General features: G+C 36.3%; 1 protein-coding gene across 18 annotated transcripts in view; it reads right to left on the minus strand.

Moving 5' to 3' along the window:
• The window catches only part of MAN1A1 (mannosidase alpha class 1A member 1), a 200951-nt gene that overhangs the window by 134523 nt on the left and 47078 nt on the right, over window positions 1–19350 (minus strand). For all 18 annotated transcript variants that reach the window (XM_040627720.1, XM_040627715.1, XM_040627719.1 and 15 more), the window contains exon 4: window positions 8741–8821. In XM_040627720.1, coding sequence (XP_040483654.1) covers window positions 8741–8821 — 81 coding nt within the window. The remainder of the gene's footprint in view (window positions 1–8740; window positions 8822–19350) is intronic.

Genomic DNA, 19350 nt, shown 5'->3' on the forward strand with positions numbered 1-19350 from the left:
TTTAATAAGCAAAATTACTATAATTTAGTGACTTTGAACCTTTTTAAGTAAAAATACTGATTCAGGGGGCGCCTGGGTGGCACAGCGGTTAAGCGTCTGCCTTCGGCTCAGGGCGTGATCCCGGCGTTATGGGATCGAGCCCCACATCAGGCTCCTATGCTATGAGCCTGCTTCTTCCTCTCCCACTCCCCCTGCTTGTGTTCCCTCTCTCGCTGGCTGTCTCTATCTCTGTCAAATAAATAAATAAATAAAATCTTAAAAAAAAAATACTGATTCAGTATATCATATTCCTTTCTTTTATAAAAATTTCAATAACAAATGCTAAATAGTAAAAATACCTAAAGTATATGTAAGGATCAATTTAAACTTCTAAGAAATCATAGGATCAAACACATCAATATAAAATAACATAAGGAGACAATCAATACCATTTAATAAATATGGTTAAAATTGTTCTTTTTTCAGGAAAGTAGCATAAGTGTACCATTAAATGGCTAAGAAAGTTTTAGCTGAATAGTTTCCTCAAACTAAAGCAAATATACATTGTATAATCTCTTTCCCATTCACCTTTTATAAATTTCTTCTTAGGTTTACAATTTCACAAAATGCTCTAATGTCAATTCTATTTAAAAGGTCCACTATAAGGGCGCCTGTGTGGCTCAGTCTGTTCAGTGCCTGACTCTTGACGGATATCAGAGCCCCATGCTGGGTGTGGAGCTTGCTTAAGATTCACTCCTTCTCTCCCCCTCGGCCCCTCCCTCCCTCTAAAAAAGAAAGGTCCACTATAAACAACCAATAATATTTGGTAGTTAATTTTCATATATTCTCTAGCTCACTGGTTTTCAAGACTTTCTCTTTCACAGAACTAGCATTTATAGAATAGATTTAAAAAAGTAAGACGTTCTGCCAGGGTTAGTGGGAGGGGTTGAGATGGGGAGTGGGGTGGCGTTGTAAGGGGTTTACACAGGGTTTTAGAGATTGTGCATATTTTTAGTCACCCTACTATATATTTTTTTGTCTCCACATACCACCTCAATCTTCCAGGCCATTTGCTTATTTGTGTTATCAATGTATAGATTTTGCTTTAAAAGTTAGGAGACTTTTCTGCTGGGGTTTTAAAAAACAAGGTCACAGAAAGCCTAATAAAGGTTTAGTCATAAACATTTACTAAATATTTTCTAGCGCTAGGCACGTAGTGCTAAGCAAAGGGCTATAAAAACAGCAGAAACTAAATCCTTATTTTCGAGCTGTACGAGTTCTCCTGGGGAGAGGGGTGATGAAGTGTCAGGGCCGTAAACAAAAGCACGGTAATAGCATATGCAGAGAATGCAGGGAAGGAAGCCCCTGGCTCCTCCTTGCAGGAGTGGAGCTGGCCTGAGTGCCACAGTTAGTGAGGGCCTCACTTCAGGGTGATATCTAGGTTGGGGGAGGTGGAAGGAATAGGGTGAAAGCCATTCTAGGGAGAGCAAATGTGGATACATAAACCACACAGATGTGCTTGGAGTATTTTAGGGGAAAAAATGCACATTGTTGTTAGAGAGGAAGGTAAGAGGCATAAGGGACAAAACCGGAAAAGGTAAACTGAGTCTGGGCTAGAAAGGCTTTCTCTGCAGGCCAAATCATAAAGACTCAATTTATGATGGCACAGGGACCAGTGGAGGTTGGCAAGAAGGGCTGTGTGGCACAATTACGGGCTCATTTGGTGGTAAGATACAGAACTGGCTGAAGGGCTAAGATGCTGGAGATGTGGTTGGGTCATGTGGATATCATTAAGTCAGTTTTCTGCCTTCTCATCTTATCACAAGGAAAACAAAACTAACAAACCAAAACACAAACCTTTTTTCTTACTGGTCTGTCCAAGTTTCCCAGTTTGGGTTTATGAGAGTTACATTTCCTCACCAGAAGCTGAAATCCACAGGGCAGGGATTTGAGGTGCTTTTATTCTCAGGTATGTCTCAGGACAAAGGACACTGTGCAGCATGTGGCAGGAACACAACCAGCATCACTCAAGAGCCACTTCCCTCAGGTTGTGACTCACTGTTCCATCTGCATGGCTGTCCAAGCTCACCGCCATGTCAATGAGCTGCTCTGCCCAAACACACACACACACACACCCATGGGAGCTTTCCTGTTGACGGAGCCCCTCTAACCACCTCATCCAATATGGCTCTTCCCCAGACAATTATTCTCAGTAAGAATATTGATGAGGGGCGCCTGGGTGGCTCAGTCGCTTAAGCATCTGACTCTTGATTTTGGCTCAGGTCATGATCTCAGGGTCTTGAGACTGAGCCCCCCACTGGGCCTGCACTCAGTGGGGAGTCTGCTTGAGATTTTTTTCTCTTCCTTTCCCTCTCTGCCCCTCCACCCCCAAAATAGAGAATACTGATGAAAAGGAGAAAAAGCTTTGTAAATCCAGCCCTTTTCTCATTTTACAGTGTATTTAATATTCTTAATTTTTATTATTTCCCTTTCTTCTTGATTCTTTTCTTCTAATTAATAAAGACTTAGTTAACCATATAGTAATTTTTTCATAATATAGACATTTAAAATGATGTATTTCTCTAAGGAAAACATGGGCTTTCCACAGAATTTAAAGGGACGCTTATACTTTAGTTGTTTGCTGAGTTGACTATCTTAATATTATAGATTCACTCCCTGATCCAGTTTTTTAAGAGATTATTTTAAAAATTTCAAGTAGTTTCACCATTTTAAATATGTGTATCATTTATGCCCAATGTTATATTTTGATTGTGACATTATACATAAATTTTATTTAAAAATTTTCATTGTCTGTAACATATAATAAATATTGATAAAGAATTTGGTTTACCTAATTTTTCTATTTCATTATGCCATTATTTCAAGCCTCCTTTTTAACTATATTGCTCAAATCTGTCATTTATTCATTGTATAGGCTTAATTTTTTAAAAGATTTTATTTATTTATCTATTTTAGAAAGAGAGAAAGCATGAGTGGGGGTAGAGGCAGAGGGGGAGGGAGAGGATCTCAAAAGCAGACTCCACACTGAGCACAGAGGTTGAAATGGGGTGCGATTCCACAATCCTAAGATCATGACCTGAGCCCAAGTCAAGAGCCCCATGCTTAATTGGCTGAGCCACCCAGGCACCCCAAGCTTAATATAGTTTGCTCTTAGGGTATTATGATCATGCTTTTTTAATCTTTGTGTGTGTGTGTGTGTGTGTGTGTGTGTGTGTGTGTGTGTTTGCAATTATGCACTCTATTGATATCTTTAGTTCCTGGATTCAAATCAACTTTTTAGAGACCATAATTAAACTACTACCCAGACAGGAAGATAAATCTGAGCCCAATTTTTACAGGCAGGATTTGGGGAGAGGAGTGTTAATGTATTTCTGATGGATCTTTTTTTTTTCCCCTGTTTATACCAGACAGTTCTACATTTTATGGGAAATTTAGTATGTATAAGGTGATATTATTTGTGGGTAATTTTATATTATCCAATTTTTAGTGTTCAGAAAAAATGGAAAACCAAATTACTATTAATTCTCTCCCCGTTTTTTGCTCTGACTGCTAGGAAACCCAAAGACAAATTTCTGCCCAAAGCCTACTTGGCTGTACCAGCTGTTTGTTAATCTTACCTGTGATTTTAATATTCTCTGACTTTATCAGTCAGAGAAAGACAAATACCGTATGATTTCACTCATATGCGGAATTGAAGAAACAAACAAACAAAAAAAAAAAAGGAAAAAAATAAGAGAGAGAGAGCGACAAAGCAAGAAACACACTCTTAATTATAAGGAACAAAGTGATGGTTAGCAGAGGAGAGACGGGTGGGGCAATGGGTGAAATAGGTGATGGGGACAAAGGAGGGCACTTGTCATATTGAGCACAGACTGATGCATGGAACTGCTCAATTACTATATTGTACACCTGAAACTAATATAACATTGTGTGTTAACTAACTGGAATTAAAATAAAAACTTAAAAAATACAGTCTGACTTTATTCTCTGTTTTCAACAGCTCTGCATTACGCACATTTCTCGTAAGTCACTTTAATTTCTTTGCAGAATAAGGCAGGAGACGGAGGGATGGTCTGGAAGATGACTTTATCCTCATGGACAGGGGCAGACACTGTCTGAAAGGGAACCTCATCAATGCATCCTGATTTTCTAAGGGATTTCTAAATACTTTTATAATTATTCATCACCAAATACACTCTACAAAATTGATGGCTAGCCCCCTAAATAGCCCAAATATCTGAATCCTATAATGAAAAAACGATAAATCTTTCCACCAATAAACTCGCATTCTCCATCTTATTTCTCTCTTCCCCATTCCATAATCCTACCCTCTTCCTATGTTTTCTCTCTTGACATTCCTAAACTTAGTGGCATTAGCTACTTCTCTTTGCAGGAAGCCCTTTAGCAATCTTTTGTACTGGTGTATGGAGCACTGGATTTCTTTTGGTGAATTTGGGGAAAAATACTTTTGCTCCCTTTGAAATGAAGGATATCCTGGCAGAGTAAACTGATCTAATATAAGAATCCATTATGTGTGTTTCCCCAGTGTTAGATCAGATGTCTTTGTTACCTTTTTTCATTGAAAGCTAGTTCTTCAATCGTTGCGGCATCCAGGAATCGGTGTTTTGTTTTTCTAGTTCACATACATAAAACATACTAGTCAAACGTCTCCTCTGAGGAGTAAATACCTTAGTAGTTCCAAATGTTCTCTTTTAATTTACAGAATAAAGTAGTTTTGCAAACCAGGAAAAGCGTTTTCAAGCATATCATTAAATTATCAGTTTCCACATGGCTTGTTTCTTTCCTCTGACACCCTCACTCACTGTAGTGATACTGTGTCTTTTTTTGGCTTCCAAACATTTGTTCTTTCCACCCTTCTAATAAGGCCTCAATTTCCTGTTCAGGAATTATCTATACTCAGTGTTCAAAGGAGAAGACCTATCATATCCTCTCTTTCTTTCCCCAAGATCCTTAAAGGGCCACATGTAAACCAAACTGCTAATTGATCTCTTTCTCCTGGGCCTCTGTGTCTTGACAAGGGCAGAAAAAACAGGGTACATTTATTAATTCTAACATGTCCCGGATTAATTATTGAGTCACAGAGATTCTCTGTGGCCACTTGCAACTTACTTCCAACTTGTTTTTCAGCCCTCAGTAGGAGGCTGTGGCATCCTATATCCTGTTAAATTCACTTTCTGCTCAAGAAAGCCATTGGTTTCTACTGTAAAACAAATGATATGTGCTATATTCATACATGCTAGTTTGCACGTATATCATCTTCTCTTGGAATGTCTTATTTTGTATTTGCCATTTTTCAATATCATTTTTGCTTAGCTTACTCTTATTCTACAGCAGGGGTTTCTCAAAATTTGTTCTGGGAAACAGTATTTCTAACTCAGGATTAGCAAATGTTACATTAAGAAAAAAGGAGGAAGGTTACAGTTAAGGAAGTATGTTAAAAACAGGGATAAATAAAATTCAATCAGTTTCTTTTTCTGTACATTGTGAATTTCCAAGACAGAATATAAGATGTAGCTTTTTCTGAACTTATTTTTAGTATGTATACAGACTTATCCTGACATATCTAAAGAAACTAGTGCTCTGTAGAACATATTTTGGGTAATGATATTCTAGATGCTGCTATTTACTGTCTCCAACAAGGACTTTAGTTTCCCTTGAGCTTATAATAGAGCAATACTATCTCTTTTATTTCTATTTAATACTGATCATTCCTATTTAGTATTCATCTTATCTCTAGCCTAGCTGTTTATAATTCTTGTGATTGTTTGTATTTCTTACGGAGACTGAAAATCTTGTGGCTGTTTTTAATGGCACACAAAATATTTTAAATGGGCTAGGGTGTTTTAAAATTTTTTAAATATGTCCCTATAGTCAAACTACTTATCAACAGGTATGTCATGTAACCATTGTAATTCTGGTAGGGTTTATTCCATTGGCATTCTTGACTACTATTGAGGGTTTCTAATTGTAGTTTTCCTGAAGCATGTAACACAAACCAGTGGTATCTCCTCTTCTGCTTTTGCAATATAAATTTAAGAATTTTGCGCTTATATCAATGTGGGGCTATCTAGTTCTGAGGGTGATTTATATGATGTTCTCAAAATACTCCTGAGCCTCAGCAATGAAATGAAATGTCGAATTACGGTGATCTAGTAGCCCCTCTATAAGATAATCTAGGAAGATGAATTTGCCTAGGCTATCTTAGTAAATACCCTGATTTACATAGAAATGTATAGTATAGAACTTTATCAACAATCTGAAACCAAGTAATCCATAATTTGGCTATGTTGATGTTCTTTCTATTAATGAATGTTCAATTTTCTTTTTCCATTTGAATATGGAGATAAATAGCTCAAGCACAGACTTGGGGTAAAATAGTTTTTCTTGGCCACATTCCTGAGCGTACTGGTCAGAAATTGTCAGTGGTGAGGTAGCTGAGAGGAAAAAAGACGAAATGATGTTAAAACAGTCTAGTACTAATCACTTCCTATCTGGCAATCCCACTTTAGAGAATATATTTATCGACTAATTATAGCTACCTCATCCAAAATACAAGAATACAGGAAACAACCCAACTATCTAACATTTAGGGACAGGTTCTGCAAAAACTATGTTGAGTAGATGAACCCTTATGAACTAAATATTCTATAGAAACGGTATAATTCTATAGAAACAGAAAAGTATGTAAGAAGGGAAATACCTTAAGTAATTTTTATAAAATTAAAATATTGAAAATCTAGGGGCGCCTGGGTGGCACAGCGGTTAAGCGTCTGCCTTCGGCCCAGGGCGTGATCCCGGCGTTCTGGGATCGAGCCCCACATCAGGCTCCTCCGCTATGAGCCTGCTTCTTCCTCTCCCACTCCCCCTGCTTGTGTTCCCTCTCTCTCTGGCTGTCTCTATCTCTGTCAAATAAATAAATAAAATCTTTTTAAAAAAATATTGAAAATCTAGTTGTAATAAAAACTATGTTTTGTATGGGGATAAGGACAAAGCAAATACACTATAAGAATAATTATTTTCAGTGGAGATGTTCTTTGTAGTACTTTGCTTACTAAAGTTAGCTAAATATGGAATAAAAAAAGTACCTTTATAAGATCTGAGGCAAATGATTTTATCTATAGGCAAAATATCTGGGGTATATTTATATAGTTTATATATAAACCCACAGATATCAGGTTTAGACTATTTTTTCACTTGTAATGGATGTATATAAACTTAAGACACTATTATAAGTGAAAAAATATCCTAATTAAACATGATGCATATTTAAAAGAAATGTTATTTGTTTCTCTTTGTATGCTCAATTATCCTATTTGAGCCCAGATACAGAAGGACGGAGTTCTTAATTCCTCTAAATTGTCTCACCTCCACATAAATGATGCAGAAAGTTAAAACCAAGTTCATCCTAAGTATGTCATGTCAAAAAGAATGAGAATACCAGGCACCAGGTACTCAAAGACAAATATTCTAAAAGCAGAAACTTGCTAACTAAAATAACATTAATTTTCAGTATGACTTTTTAAAAATATGGATTCCCTGGCTTAATGGTTGGAACATCCTAAACCAAACTGAACAAATGAAGTTATGTGGGCCTGGAAAAAGTGAAGAAGAGAAACAATGTGCCAGAAAGTCTCTTCACCCTGGCTGAGAAGGTGACAGAGTCCATAATGAAGAAAAGAATTTAACACTTAAACAGGACAGATAATAGGGGAATATAGAGTCAATTACATACTTTAAAAATACCTACGGTAGAATACAATCTAAAGACAGAAAGAACGTTCAGATCGGGCAGGCTGTTTTGCTCTGGCTAGAAAAGTACCTGGGAGACAGGAACAAAGTAAAGCAGCTTTGCTCATTAAACATTTAGTGCTCCGCTTAAATCTGTTTCGAGGGAGCATAGAGATACATGAAATACTACACGAGGTAAGATCCACTCTTCCCCCAGCCAGAATGCTGAGGCTCACACGAATCTGACTGACATGCAATTGAAATATGTGACTGTTTTTCCTTGATGTCAGCTTTTAATACTGTCAACATTAAAGGTGAAGTCCATTCCAGCAACTCTTAGTGGACACTTGGGATATTCATAAAGTTGTCTAAAACCTTTCAAGAAAATAGCATCTGTGCTCTTTATAAGCATGATACAAAAATCCTTTCTTAATCTATCAATAAAAGGCAGCTAAATTAAAAATTCGTGCTTTCCTCCGAGCAGATAATTAAGTGTCACTCTAGGAAGAGCTCCAAAGCACTTTACACGGGGACACTGGTCTACAGGACTTCTCACTGGAAGGCTGAGTACCTCACTTACCCCGCCCTCAATTCTTAAATACTGTAATTTTCAGATCTTACTTGTCAAACTTTCTCCACCTTCAAAAAGGTTTTTATTAAGCTAACATTATACCAACATTAAAATAATTTTTAAAGGAAAAAAATTCATCCACAAGCCTGCCACTCTACCAAACCTCTTTAATTTGTCCACAGGCATATCTAATTTATAGTTGTAATCACATCACACCCAACAGAACGGAGCCAGGCTTTTTAAATGGCGTTGCTTACCATATCCTCAGAACACGTCGTGCCCAACTTTCCCAGTGTGCTCATTTAATGAGTATATATGATACAAAATTCAGTGTATGCTAGAGGCCTATCAAAATATGAGAACAGATACCACAAAAAGCAAATTTTACCACTAAAATGTAATTTTATAGTTTCATCTTACCTCTTCTCCAGACAGATAGTAGGCTGACAGCAGTCCACCAACAAAGCGTATATTTACTTCAAAAACGGAAACCTCAGCATTCTGTGGAAACAAAATAAAGGAGATTCATACATAAATGATAGTACACAATTGAGAAAAATACCATCATGATGAAGTAGACTAAATATTTAAATTTTGCTCACTCTTATACGCTTGCCCAGAGCAATTTATATACAAGAGAAAAAGTTCTGTCTTTTAACAGTGTCAAAATATATGTAAATAGATGAAATAATTTTGACTCTTAAAATAACAATTATAAAATATTTATAAAATTATTTCCTCCCTCTGTTCAACAACAGATATAGTACTTAGTATTCTCTATTTGTGCCAATGCCACAAGGCCAGGACATTTTATTTTTCTATTCTGTGTTCTCCTTTTATTTTATTCATTTGCCTGCTTTTTCTTCCTGAAAGGCCATTCAGACTCTTTGTACTTTGGCTGGTAATTGAACATGATTCTAGCATTCTTCTCACATCATGCTAAAGCAGCACGGCTAGATTGCAAATAGAATTTAAAGTTGGAGGGACCTGGGTTCCAGGTGCTGGTTCCCAAATTCCTGCCTGTGGCCTAGGATAGTCACATCTTTCTGAAAAGAAATTTCATCTGCATAAAAGAGTTTGCTTTGATTATTCACCATGTGCCAGATCCTGTGCTAATCTCTTTACATGGACTATGTCCTGTAATCCTCGCACCAATCCTGTGAAATAATTACTAGTCTTACAGCCATTGTACAAATGGAGAAACTGAGACTTACGGTGGTTACTGTGACATCAGACAACTGATAAGTGGTTGAATCAGAATTTGACTGGAGTGTTCTAATTCCTGATCCATGGCTCTGCTATCCTGACTCCTGTATTTCCTCACATAATAATGCACCAAGTCTCTTTCTAATGGTCATATCATTGTGGCATATAGTTAGTAACTGCTACTAATACTTGTATTATTTTATACTTGACATGCTGTTACTAGAAAATTTAACACAGCTAACCTACAATAGGTGTAAGATACACGTCAATCTGTAGTTAGCTTCCTTTCATGTTGATTGGCCTACTGAGTAGTTGTTCACTTTTGCATAAGGTCAACCCATTCACCGATAATCCTAGGGACTAACAGCAAACTATACTACAGGGAGTCAATATCTGACAGATGAGCTTAGTTAAAATCATCCAAGATATTGCTTCCTTTAAGAAATATTTATCAAGCAACTACTATGTGCCAGGCACTGTTGTAGGCTTGAGGGTCATGGTCATGAAGACTGACAGGGTCCTCCAATTCCTACTCTAGTGGGAGGAAACAACTGCAGAAAAGAAATACGGACACATATTTTCATGTAATTCCCACATGCTGTCTCCAAAAAGTTATAAGAATCTAACAATTAAAGCCAGGTAACCGCTTACATTAAAAATTTTTTCCAAAAATTTCCCGCAAAAGGAAGATGATGAAAACAACTTAGGAGAGAGAATTACAGGGCACCTGGGCAGCTCAGTCTGTTAAGCAGCTAACTCTTATTTTTGGCTCAGGTCATAATCTCAGGGTTCTGGGATCAAGCTGCGTCAGGCTGTGAGGATGCCCTCCCTCTCCCTCTGCCTCTTACCTCTGTCTCTCTCTCAAATAAATAAATAAATCTTAAAAAAAAAAAAAAAAGGAAAGAGAATTACTGGGCCAGAGTTACACAAAAGCATCATAATATAAGACTCTTTGGTGAGTTTGTTTAACAGTATTTCATAATTTGCAACATGTACATGATATAATTTGACTAAAAACACTATATAGGTGCAATTTATCAAAGGTGTATCATTCTGAATGAGCATTGTATAAATATTGGTCAAAGCTTTTCTATTCCACAAGATTACTGACAAGGGAAAAGGAAGGGAATTCATTGGTTCACACAACTATATTTCTTATGTCTAAATGTAATAATGTCTTATAATAAAATCTAATGAATTTATACCCTCAAATCATATCACTCTCTATTTTTACTTGTATTTTTCAGGTTTTGTTTTGTTTTTGTTTTGTTTTTTTATTATGTTGGTCACCAAACAGTATATCATTAGTTTTTGATGTAGTGTTCCATGATTCATTGTTTGCTTAAAACACCCAGTGCTCCATGCAAATCCATTCCCCCACCCCCCTCCCGTCTAAAACCCTCAATTTGTTTCCTGGAGTCCACAGTCAGTTTTTAAACCTGAGAACAGTCCTCCACATTTCTGCTTACTAAAGCCTGTTAAAGTGATTTTATATTCTGGTTATGGCTATGGGGTCATTAGATATGCATTCTCTTCCTCCTATGAAAATTTTGGATAATCAGGACTTTTATATAGACATCTGATAAAAATTATTGCTAGGCAGAAGACTGAGCCATGTCAAATACCATCAGAAATATATCTTCAGCTAGGCATCAATCACCTATAGGGTACAGTTGTACAACCAGATACTGATCTGGCAATGTATTCTAGAACCTAATTTCTGTTTATCTTGCTCTGTCTGTAAAATATTGAGAAATGACCTTGCAAAGTAACATGCTCAAGGTCAATTGCTTCGTCTTTTGAATTTCATGGATCTAACAGTCTGGTGAGCCTGTCCAAGAAGCAAATCTGGCTTGTTAGTGAATCCATGTAGCTTTCCAGTGATTGATTGCTGTGTCCTTGTCTTTAAAAGTCTTGCTCAGGAATGTCACATCACCATTAGTAGTACTCAAGAGTCATCATATTTTCCTCCTTTTGAAAACCAGAATGACATTAGAAATCCCAACATATTATTTTTTCTACTTTTTAAAATCAATGTTAAATCCAAATTATTTTACAACCTTACTTTGAGAGATCTTTCAACATTCTGGGCTGTGTTATGTTATTGATCAGAAGACTGAGATTTTGACACTTTTGGTCACTCTTTACAGATTATTAGATGAAAAGGACTAAGAAAATAAAAATTATCCCACCATAGCAAATTGGTTTTCTACAGTGGAAACAGCAGACCATAAAAACACTACCCAGAGTTAGAAAGACCTGGGACCGAAGGATGCTTCTAGAACTAGCTGAGTGTGAGATCCCAGCAAGTCACTTACTCTCTTTGAGTCTCTGTTTTCTCACTTGTAAAAAGGGACAAGGCATTCTTTACAAGGCACTATGAGTCCGTGCATATAAAACACTGTGCATGGCACATGGCGGAAAGCGCTCCGTGGAGAGCTGCCACCGTTACCCACTGCACAGTAACTCGGCCTCAATAAACTAAGGCCTAGCATAGTTTATTTCCGCAGAGGTTACTGGAAAATCAGAAACTCCAGAATCTTAATATTCTAAATTCTAGAATGCAAACTGACACATCTGCTCTGACCCTCACGGGAATCCTATTTCTTAATGGCTAAAAATCCTTTTTTGAAATATAGTATCATGACCAAACTTTCTTTTGGGTTTGATATACTTTATAAGATATCTGGATTTTCAAAAGGGAATTTCTACAATCAGGGTTTCAGGCTATTTTTATATATTTCTGATTATGGTTTCCATTAAAATAACCTTATTAAATCTAAAGTGAATATATTCATTCCATCAATATTCATGCAGTGTCTTCTAAGATGTTCTGAAACTTTTCCGGTGACTTAGCCTAAAGACAGAGAGGGGTTAGGGAAGGGAGAGGACAGTATGTCAAGAAGGGGAGCCCCAAATAGCCTGTAACACCAAAATGTTCGGTGAGTTTTTTCTAACAATTAATGTGAATTTTGCATTCGCCTCAATCTGTGTTTATTTTAAAATAAAATTTCCTTCCTTAAATCTTTAAGTCAGGTTACATTGCAAGAATATGCTCCATGTATTCTATGACGCCTAGTGCACTGTCACGTGTGAGTGAGAAGAAGATCCAGGTTTCTGGCTAAACTGCATGTACCTATTCGTTAATATCACAATCGATAAACAAATGGAAGTTGGAAATTTTGGCTGAAGGCCTAACCACAAAAAAAATTTGGATTGGAGAAATTGCTCTTTCATTTTGACTTTCTGTCACCAACAGCCTTTGAATCAAAGGACACCCCTAAACACATTCATACATAAATTTAATAAAATATATGCTATAAATAAGGTCACATCTAGAATCAAGAAGGGAGCATGACAAATCCTGGAAAAATTAGGCCTCAGTACTAATTTCCTATTGTCTTGGGTGTCTTAGACTTATAATTCTGTAAGTTTATCCCTGCATATTTCTGGCCTCTGGTTCACTACATATATATGTGAATTATGAGATAAACTGATAAAGACAGCTAAGATGGATAAAAGAGTTTAATTCGATAAACCATTTTATATGTCTCCTTCTCCCAATCCTTAATATTATGCTCCATGTCTCTATCGGGTAAGGCTTCCTTCAGTCAACAGATTGGATTTGATTCATGAGCACAAAGAACCTAACTCTCTCTGGGCAAGAGGGAAAGTGAACACTTCAAAATTCTTGTTTCAAAACAAATGCCTAAAGACTAACTTTCCCCCACTAGACAAGACAGCATTTTAAACAACTCAAAAACTTATTAGGTGTTTATCAGGTATTTTTATAGGTAATTTATTCACCAAAATTTTCTGTAAAATGATAGATTTTAGTAGATCTCAGTAAGTGAAATAATGGGCCTGACCATTAGAATAACAAATTTAGTTTACACCAGAGTTTTCTTTTGATGGAACAGCTACAGAGGCAGAAACTCCCCCTGAAGAACTTTTATATTATTTCTTTGCACAAGACTTACAGTTATTTAGGGTCAAACTTATACCAATTTGTTTAAGGAATTCTTAATTCTTATGATTCCACAAGGCATGACAGATCTGATTGCACTAAACTGAACAAGACCTCTTGGAAGAGGACTTTTATTTTCATTAATATTTTAATAATATTCCGAGTATTTGGTCCCAGTTCTTAGACTTCTTTTTTTTTTTTTTAGGGAGAATTCTCTGAGCCCTCAAATCAGAGACTACTTCTTTGCTAGCTATTCCTCCAAACTTCTGGCCAGCTTTCTACTCAATGACTATAAGCAAAAAACAAGCAAGCACTGATAACTGCCCTGCAACAATGCAGTAACTATGTTTAATAATAACTGCTCTGCTACTAACATATATGATTTTATTTATTTATTTGAGAGAGTGAGTGAGCAGGAGGAAGGGGGAGAGAGAATCTGAAACAGACTCCAAGCTGAGCCCAGAGCCCAACGTGGGGCTTGATCCCACAACTGTGAGATCATGACCTGAGCTAAAACCCGGAGTCCTCAGAGGCTTAAATGACTGAGCCACCCAGGCATCCCAAGATGAGACTTTTCAAAGCCACTGATTAAGAGTGGTTAACTGCCTCTACACCTTGCCTATGTTTAAACTTAGCAGACACCTTTATGTATAAATAGTATTTCAAAATGCATGTTGTATTAATATTTTGAAGATTAAAAGTAGAAACACTTTTTAACAGATTAAATTGCAATATTAAACAATGTAATTTAGTGTAACATATGTCCTAGCAGTTTTTAGTTTCATATTTAAGTAACATGATATACCTCTTAAGACGAACAAAGTGCAAGTTCTTTAAGCCACAAAGATAGGCAAATAACCAACTTCTCTATGTGAATAGGTCAGTTTTACTATGCAGGCCCAGAAGGGCCCTCAAGTAGCAGTCCAATCTATCACTAATTATTGTCTGAGAGAACAGCTCAGTATCCTTTTAAAGTCAAAACCCAAATCATCATTCTTGGCAGGCACTGATTAGAATTCAGATAGAAAATACTGAATAACTCCATTCAACAAGATAATTAACGTATCTGCACCCATAAGGATAAACGTTGCTCTAAAACAGACTAAGGCAAATTCTAAGGTAAAAGTCACTTCTTGCATGGTCTATGGCACAGAACTCTGGACCTAAGTCAAGTACTCATTCAGGCATTTGAGAAGATCCAAAATTGTGTTTTTGAGGTCAATTTATTTACATCCTTCCAACAGGGAACCTTATAGCTTATTTTCCTGAAAAATAGGGTGGCATTTTATCTGGATAAAAGAACAGTCTGGATCATTAAACTGTTGGTGGGAATATAAATTGGTGCAGCCACTGTGGAAAACAGTATGGAGGTTCCTCAAAAAAATTAAAAACAAAATACCATACGATCCAGTAATTCCACTTTTGAGTATTTACTGAAAGAAAATAAAAATGCTAATTCAAAAAGGTATATAGCAGACGTGCATGCATGCATGTGTGTGCACGCACACACACACGAATACTACTCGGCAATGTGAAAACGGATAAAAACCTTGCCATTGGTGACAACATGAATGGACCTAGAGGGTATTAGGCTAAGTGAAATAAGTCAGACAAATACCATAAATCTTTATAAATACCATATGATTTCATTTACATGTGGACTCTAAAAGACAAAACAAATGAACAAACAAAAACAAAAACAGATTCATAAATACAGAGAACAATGTGGTCGTTGCCAGAGGTGAGGGGGTGGGAGAAACAGGTGAAGGGGATTAAGAAGTATAAACTTTCACTTATAAAATAAATAAATAATGGGAATGAAAAGTACAGCAAAGGGAATATAGTCAATAAAATTGCAATAACACTGTATGGTGACAGAGGATGCCTATACTTAACGTTGTAAGCAGTGCATAATGAATAGAATTGTGAAATCACTGTATCGTACACTTGAAACTGATATAACATCATATGTCAACTATACTTCGATTTAAAAAAAGGGAGAGGGATAAAGTTACTTTTGCTACCAGTGCCTCTGTTATCTTAAACATATAGTATTCATTACAATCAAAGGTACAATCCAGGTGGCTTGCTAAAGACCACCACCTCAATCTGATGCTAATAAGGATATGGAACCAGCTAATCATCTCTCCTTTGTCATTCTCAAAGCTCGGCCTCTCCTACAGAAGTCTCACTTGACCTCAGTGCAGAAAAATGCTTTTTAATAGTAACTTTAATATAACTTTGGTTTTCACTGAGGTTTTATATAAGAAGTTATTATCTGGAGAAAATTTCTACATATTCTATAAAATTCGTACTAAAGACAGTTTTCAATATTTCCCATCCAAGGATGGAGGTAATCAATACTTCTTTGAAGTGACAGTAAAGAATAGGAAGCTCAGAATTGAATTTAGAAATGCCCAAATATGAAACTCTTGATCACGTGTCCTTACGTTAATGATTTTCCTGTACCAGGAGCCACCACAAATCCCTTCTGGAAGTAGGCTAGATAAAAACAAGTAGCTCAACCGCACTTGAACGCCAGATCATTTCCAACTATTTCAAAATATGACACAGTAGAGTTACCTGTGCACCCTGTCAGCTTGTCTTCTAGCTGAGTCTAGCACAGTCTACTGGGAAGTAGGACAAGATAGCTTAACTTCTCATTCATTAATTAGAATTTATTGAATACCTATGGAAAAATGCACTCTAATGAGTGCTGTGATATTAAGATTACATGCCTAACCTTGGAGGACTCATTCTCTGGCTGCCTACATATTTCTCAACTCTTTGTATTTCCTCTCCAATAGAAACAAGAGTCACTGAGTTAGACAGACCTTGTTCACCCACAGCTCTTACTTGCTGTATAATTTGGGGCAGATTAATTAACCACCTCTTTATAAAAATGGGGAAAATAACCAGTTACCCTGTATGGTTGTCACAAACACTGAACAAGATAACCTATGGGGAAAAATCACCTAGCATAATATTTGGCATATCTCCATACTCTTTAAATGGTGGTCTCCTCTTTCCTTTCTTCCTTCCCTAAGAGAACTTGGCCCCAGCTAAGTACTCTATTTTTCCTTCTTGACTATAAGCTCCATGAGGGTAAGTAACTGACCCTTAAAGGGTATTTGATGAATAATACATGAATGAAATAATGAGTAATGTGCAAACAAGAATCTGTCTTAGATTCTTTGTTTTAGGATTATTTTTGAATTAAAACCAGAAAACTCACCCCTTGGAGTTTACCCTTAGAGGTCTGCCCAGACCTATGTGCCTCTACAAATACTTGAATGGAATATAAAGCTCGACCTGGGAAGCCCTCGCTCCTACATATCATCCAGTGATTTATTTTAAGCCAGTTATTAAAGCCATTTGAACTTTGTGCTACCAAGTATGCAAATTGAATCAACTTGCTATGCCTTAATTAAAGAAAATGAGTTTTAGTTAATGACCGTATAAACCAATAAAAAACATTTACTTTACACCTTTAAGTGATGCAAATTGAATATTTCACATACAGACAAATTTATTCTTGACTGAAAGATTGGTTTATACTCAGGAGCACCACAGAATAAACCAACTTTCAATAGCAGTGTTCCTGTTTCAGTTTCCTTCTTATTTTTCCCTTGTAATAAATTTGGATGCATTAACTTTTTTTCGTAATACCCTCACATCGTCAATTATAATACTTTCTCAGGAAAAAGTGTTAATTTAAAAACAAGCAATAATTTATCCAAGCTGGAATAATATTACATATTATCCCTAAAAATAAAACAAATTTTCTCTCTTTGCTTAAGCTTTTTCAATCTCTCCATCCATCAGATAAATGGAAAAGTTTGTGTTTTCAGAAAGGAAACTGCATAATTGTTGATACAGTCACCTGATCTCTGGGTAAACTGAGTGAATATAAAACAAATTCTCATATAAGACATATTAAAACCAACTATAAAACTGTAAGCTGAAGAACTTTATAAAACAATGATTAGAAGAGTAAAACAATATAGCTTTCCTGAATTTTATTTACTAGTTTTAATATAAAAAATACTATCACTTAGATGTTATTGATAAACTTTTTTTTAAAGATTTTATTTATTTATTTGAGAGAGAGTGTGTGTGAGAGAGAGAGAGTATGTGAGAGAGAGAACACAAGCAGGGTGAGGGGCAGAGGGAGAAGCGGACTCCCTGCCAAGCAGGGAGTCCAACGCGGGGCTCAATCCCGGGACTCTGGGATCATGACCTGAGCCGAAGGCAGACGCTTAATCGACTGAGTCACCCAGGTGCCCTTGATGAATTTTTTTTTTTTAAAGGAAACTATGACAATACCCAAAAAGAGAACCATAACTCGTATGTTTGAAGACCTCTCATATTAGCAATAGTATTATAATAAACAGAAATTTGAGACCTGTGGCTATGATTTTTAGAGTGTATTTTGAAAGATACAGACCAAGATTATCAATAACAGTTCTAAAATGGTATTTTACACAAGTCTGTCAATTAACTGGATAAAAATCATATTAAAAAATAAAAATACAATTTGGAATAAACAATGTTAAACATCAGTAGCTTAGCAATCACTCAACAATAGTCCAATCGCTTTATCTTACAAGTAAGGAAGCAAAAAAATTGGCTCTTCTCCACAGTCTGATATCCCCTATTAGATTCCCTCTGCTTCCTCTTGGGTCCCCATGGTCCACAGAACACATTCATGTCACCTGGTAGTGCTCTGAGGTCAGCCTTCTGTTAGCTTGAGAGGTCTTTGTGCTTAGTTCTTTTAAATAAATGACTCCAAAGTTTCTCAGACTACTGCTGGTCATGAAAGCAAAGAACTGTTGCAGTATTGGGGAAAGTTTAAGGGAATCCTTTAATTATCAGACGAGGGACCTGGATACTATTCAGGTCTAGTAGCACTAACATCTACTTTGCTGTCTTTAATCATTCAATTTTAGGTTAATGAGTTCAGTAAAGATGCAGGATACAAATTAATATATAGAAATCTATTGCATTTCTATACATTAACAATGAAGCAGCAGAAAGAGAAATTAAGAAATATATCCCATTTATAACAGTACCAAAAATAATAAAATACCTAGGAATAAACTTAGCCAAGGAGGAGTACTCTGAAAACTAAAACAATGGTCAAAGAAACTGAAGATGACATGAACAAATGGAAAGATACTCCATGCTCAGAGATTATAAGAGCCAATACTGCTAAAATGTCCATACTACCCAAAACAATCTATAGATTTAATGCAATCCTTATCAAAATATCAACATTTTTCACAGAACTAGCACAAACGGTCCTAAAATTTGTCTGGAACCACAAAGGCCCCCAAATAGCCAAAGAAGTCTTGAAAAAGAACAAAGCTGGTGGTATCACAATCCCAGATTTCAAGATATACTACAAAGCTATAGTAATCAAAACAGTAAGGTACTGGCACGAAAACAGACACACAGATCAATAGAATAGAATAGAGAGCCCAGAAATAAACACATGCTTATTTGGTCAATTAACCTATGGCAAGGCAAGAATATGCAATGGGGAAAACACAGTCTCTTCAACACATAGTGTTGGGAAAATTGGACAGATACGTGCAAAAGAATGAAACCTGACCACTTTCTTATACCACACACAAAAATAAACTGCAAATGGATTAAACACCTACATGTGAGACGTGAAACCATAAAATTCCTAGAAGAAAACAAAGGCAGTAATTTCTTTGACATTGGCTATGCAAACATTTCCTCAGACAAGGGAAACAAAAGCAAAGTGAAAGGATTGGGACTACACCAAAGTAAAAAACTTCTGCACAGCAAAGGAAATCACCAACAAAATGAAAAGGCAACCTACTGAATA

Source organism: Ursus maritimus, unplaced genomic scaffold (assembly GCF_017311325.1).
Source record: "Ursus maritimus isolate PB19 unplaced genomic scaffold, ASM1731132v1 scaffold_13, whole genome shotgun sequence".
Taxonomy (NCBI): Eukaryota; Metazoa; Chordata; class Mammalia; order Carnivora; family Ursidae; genus Ursus; species Ursus maritimus.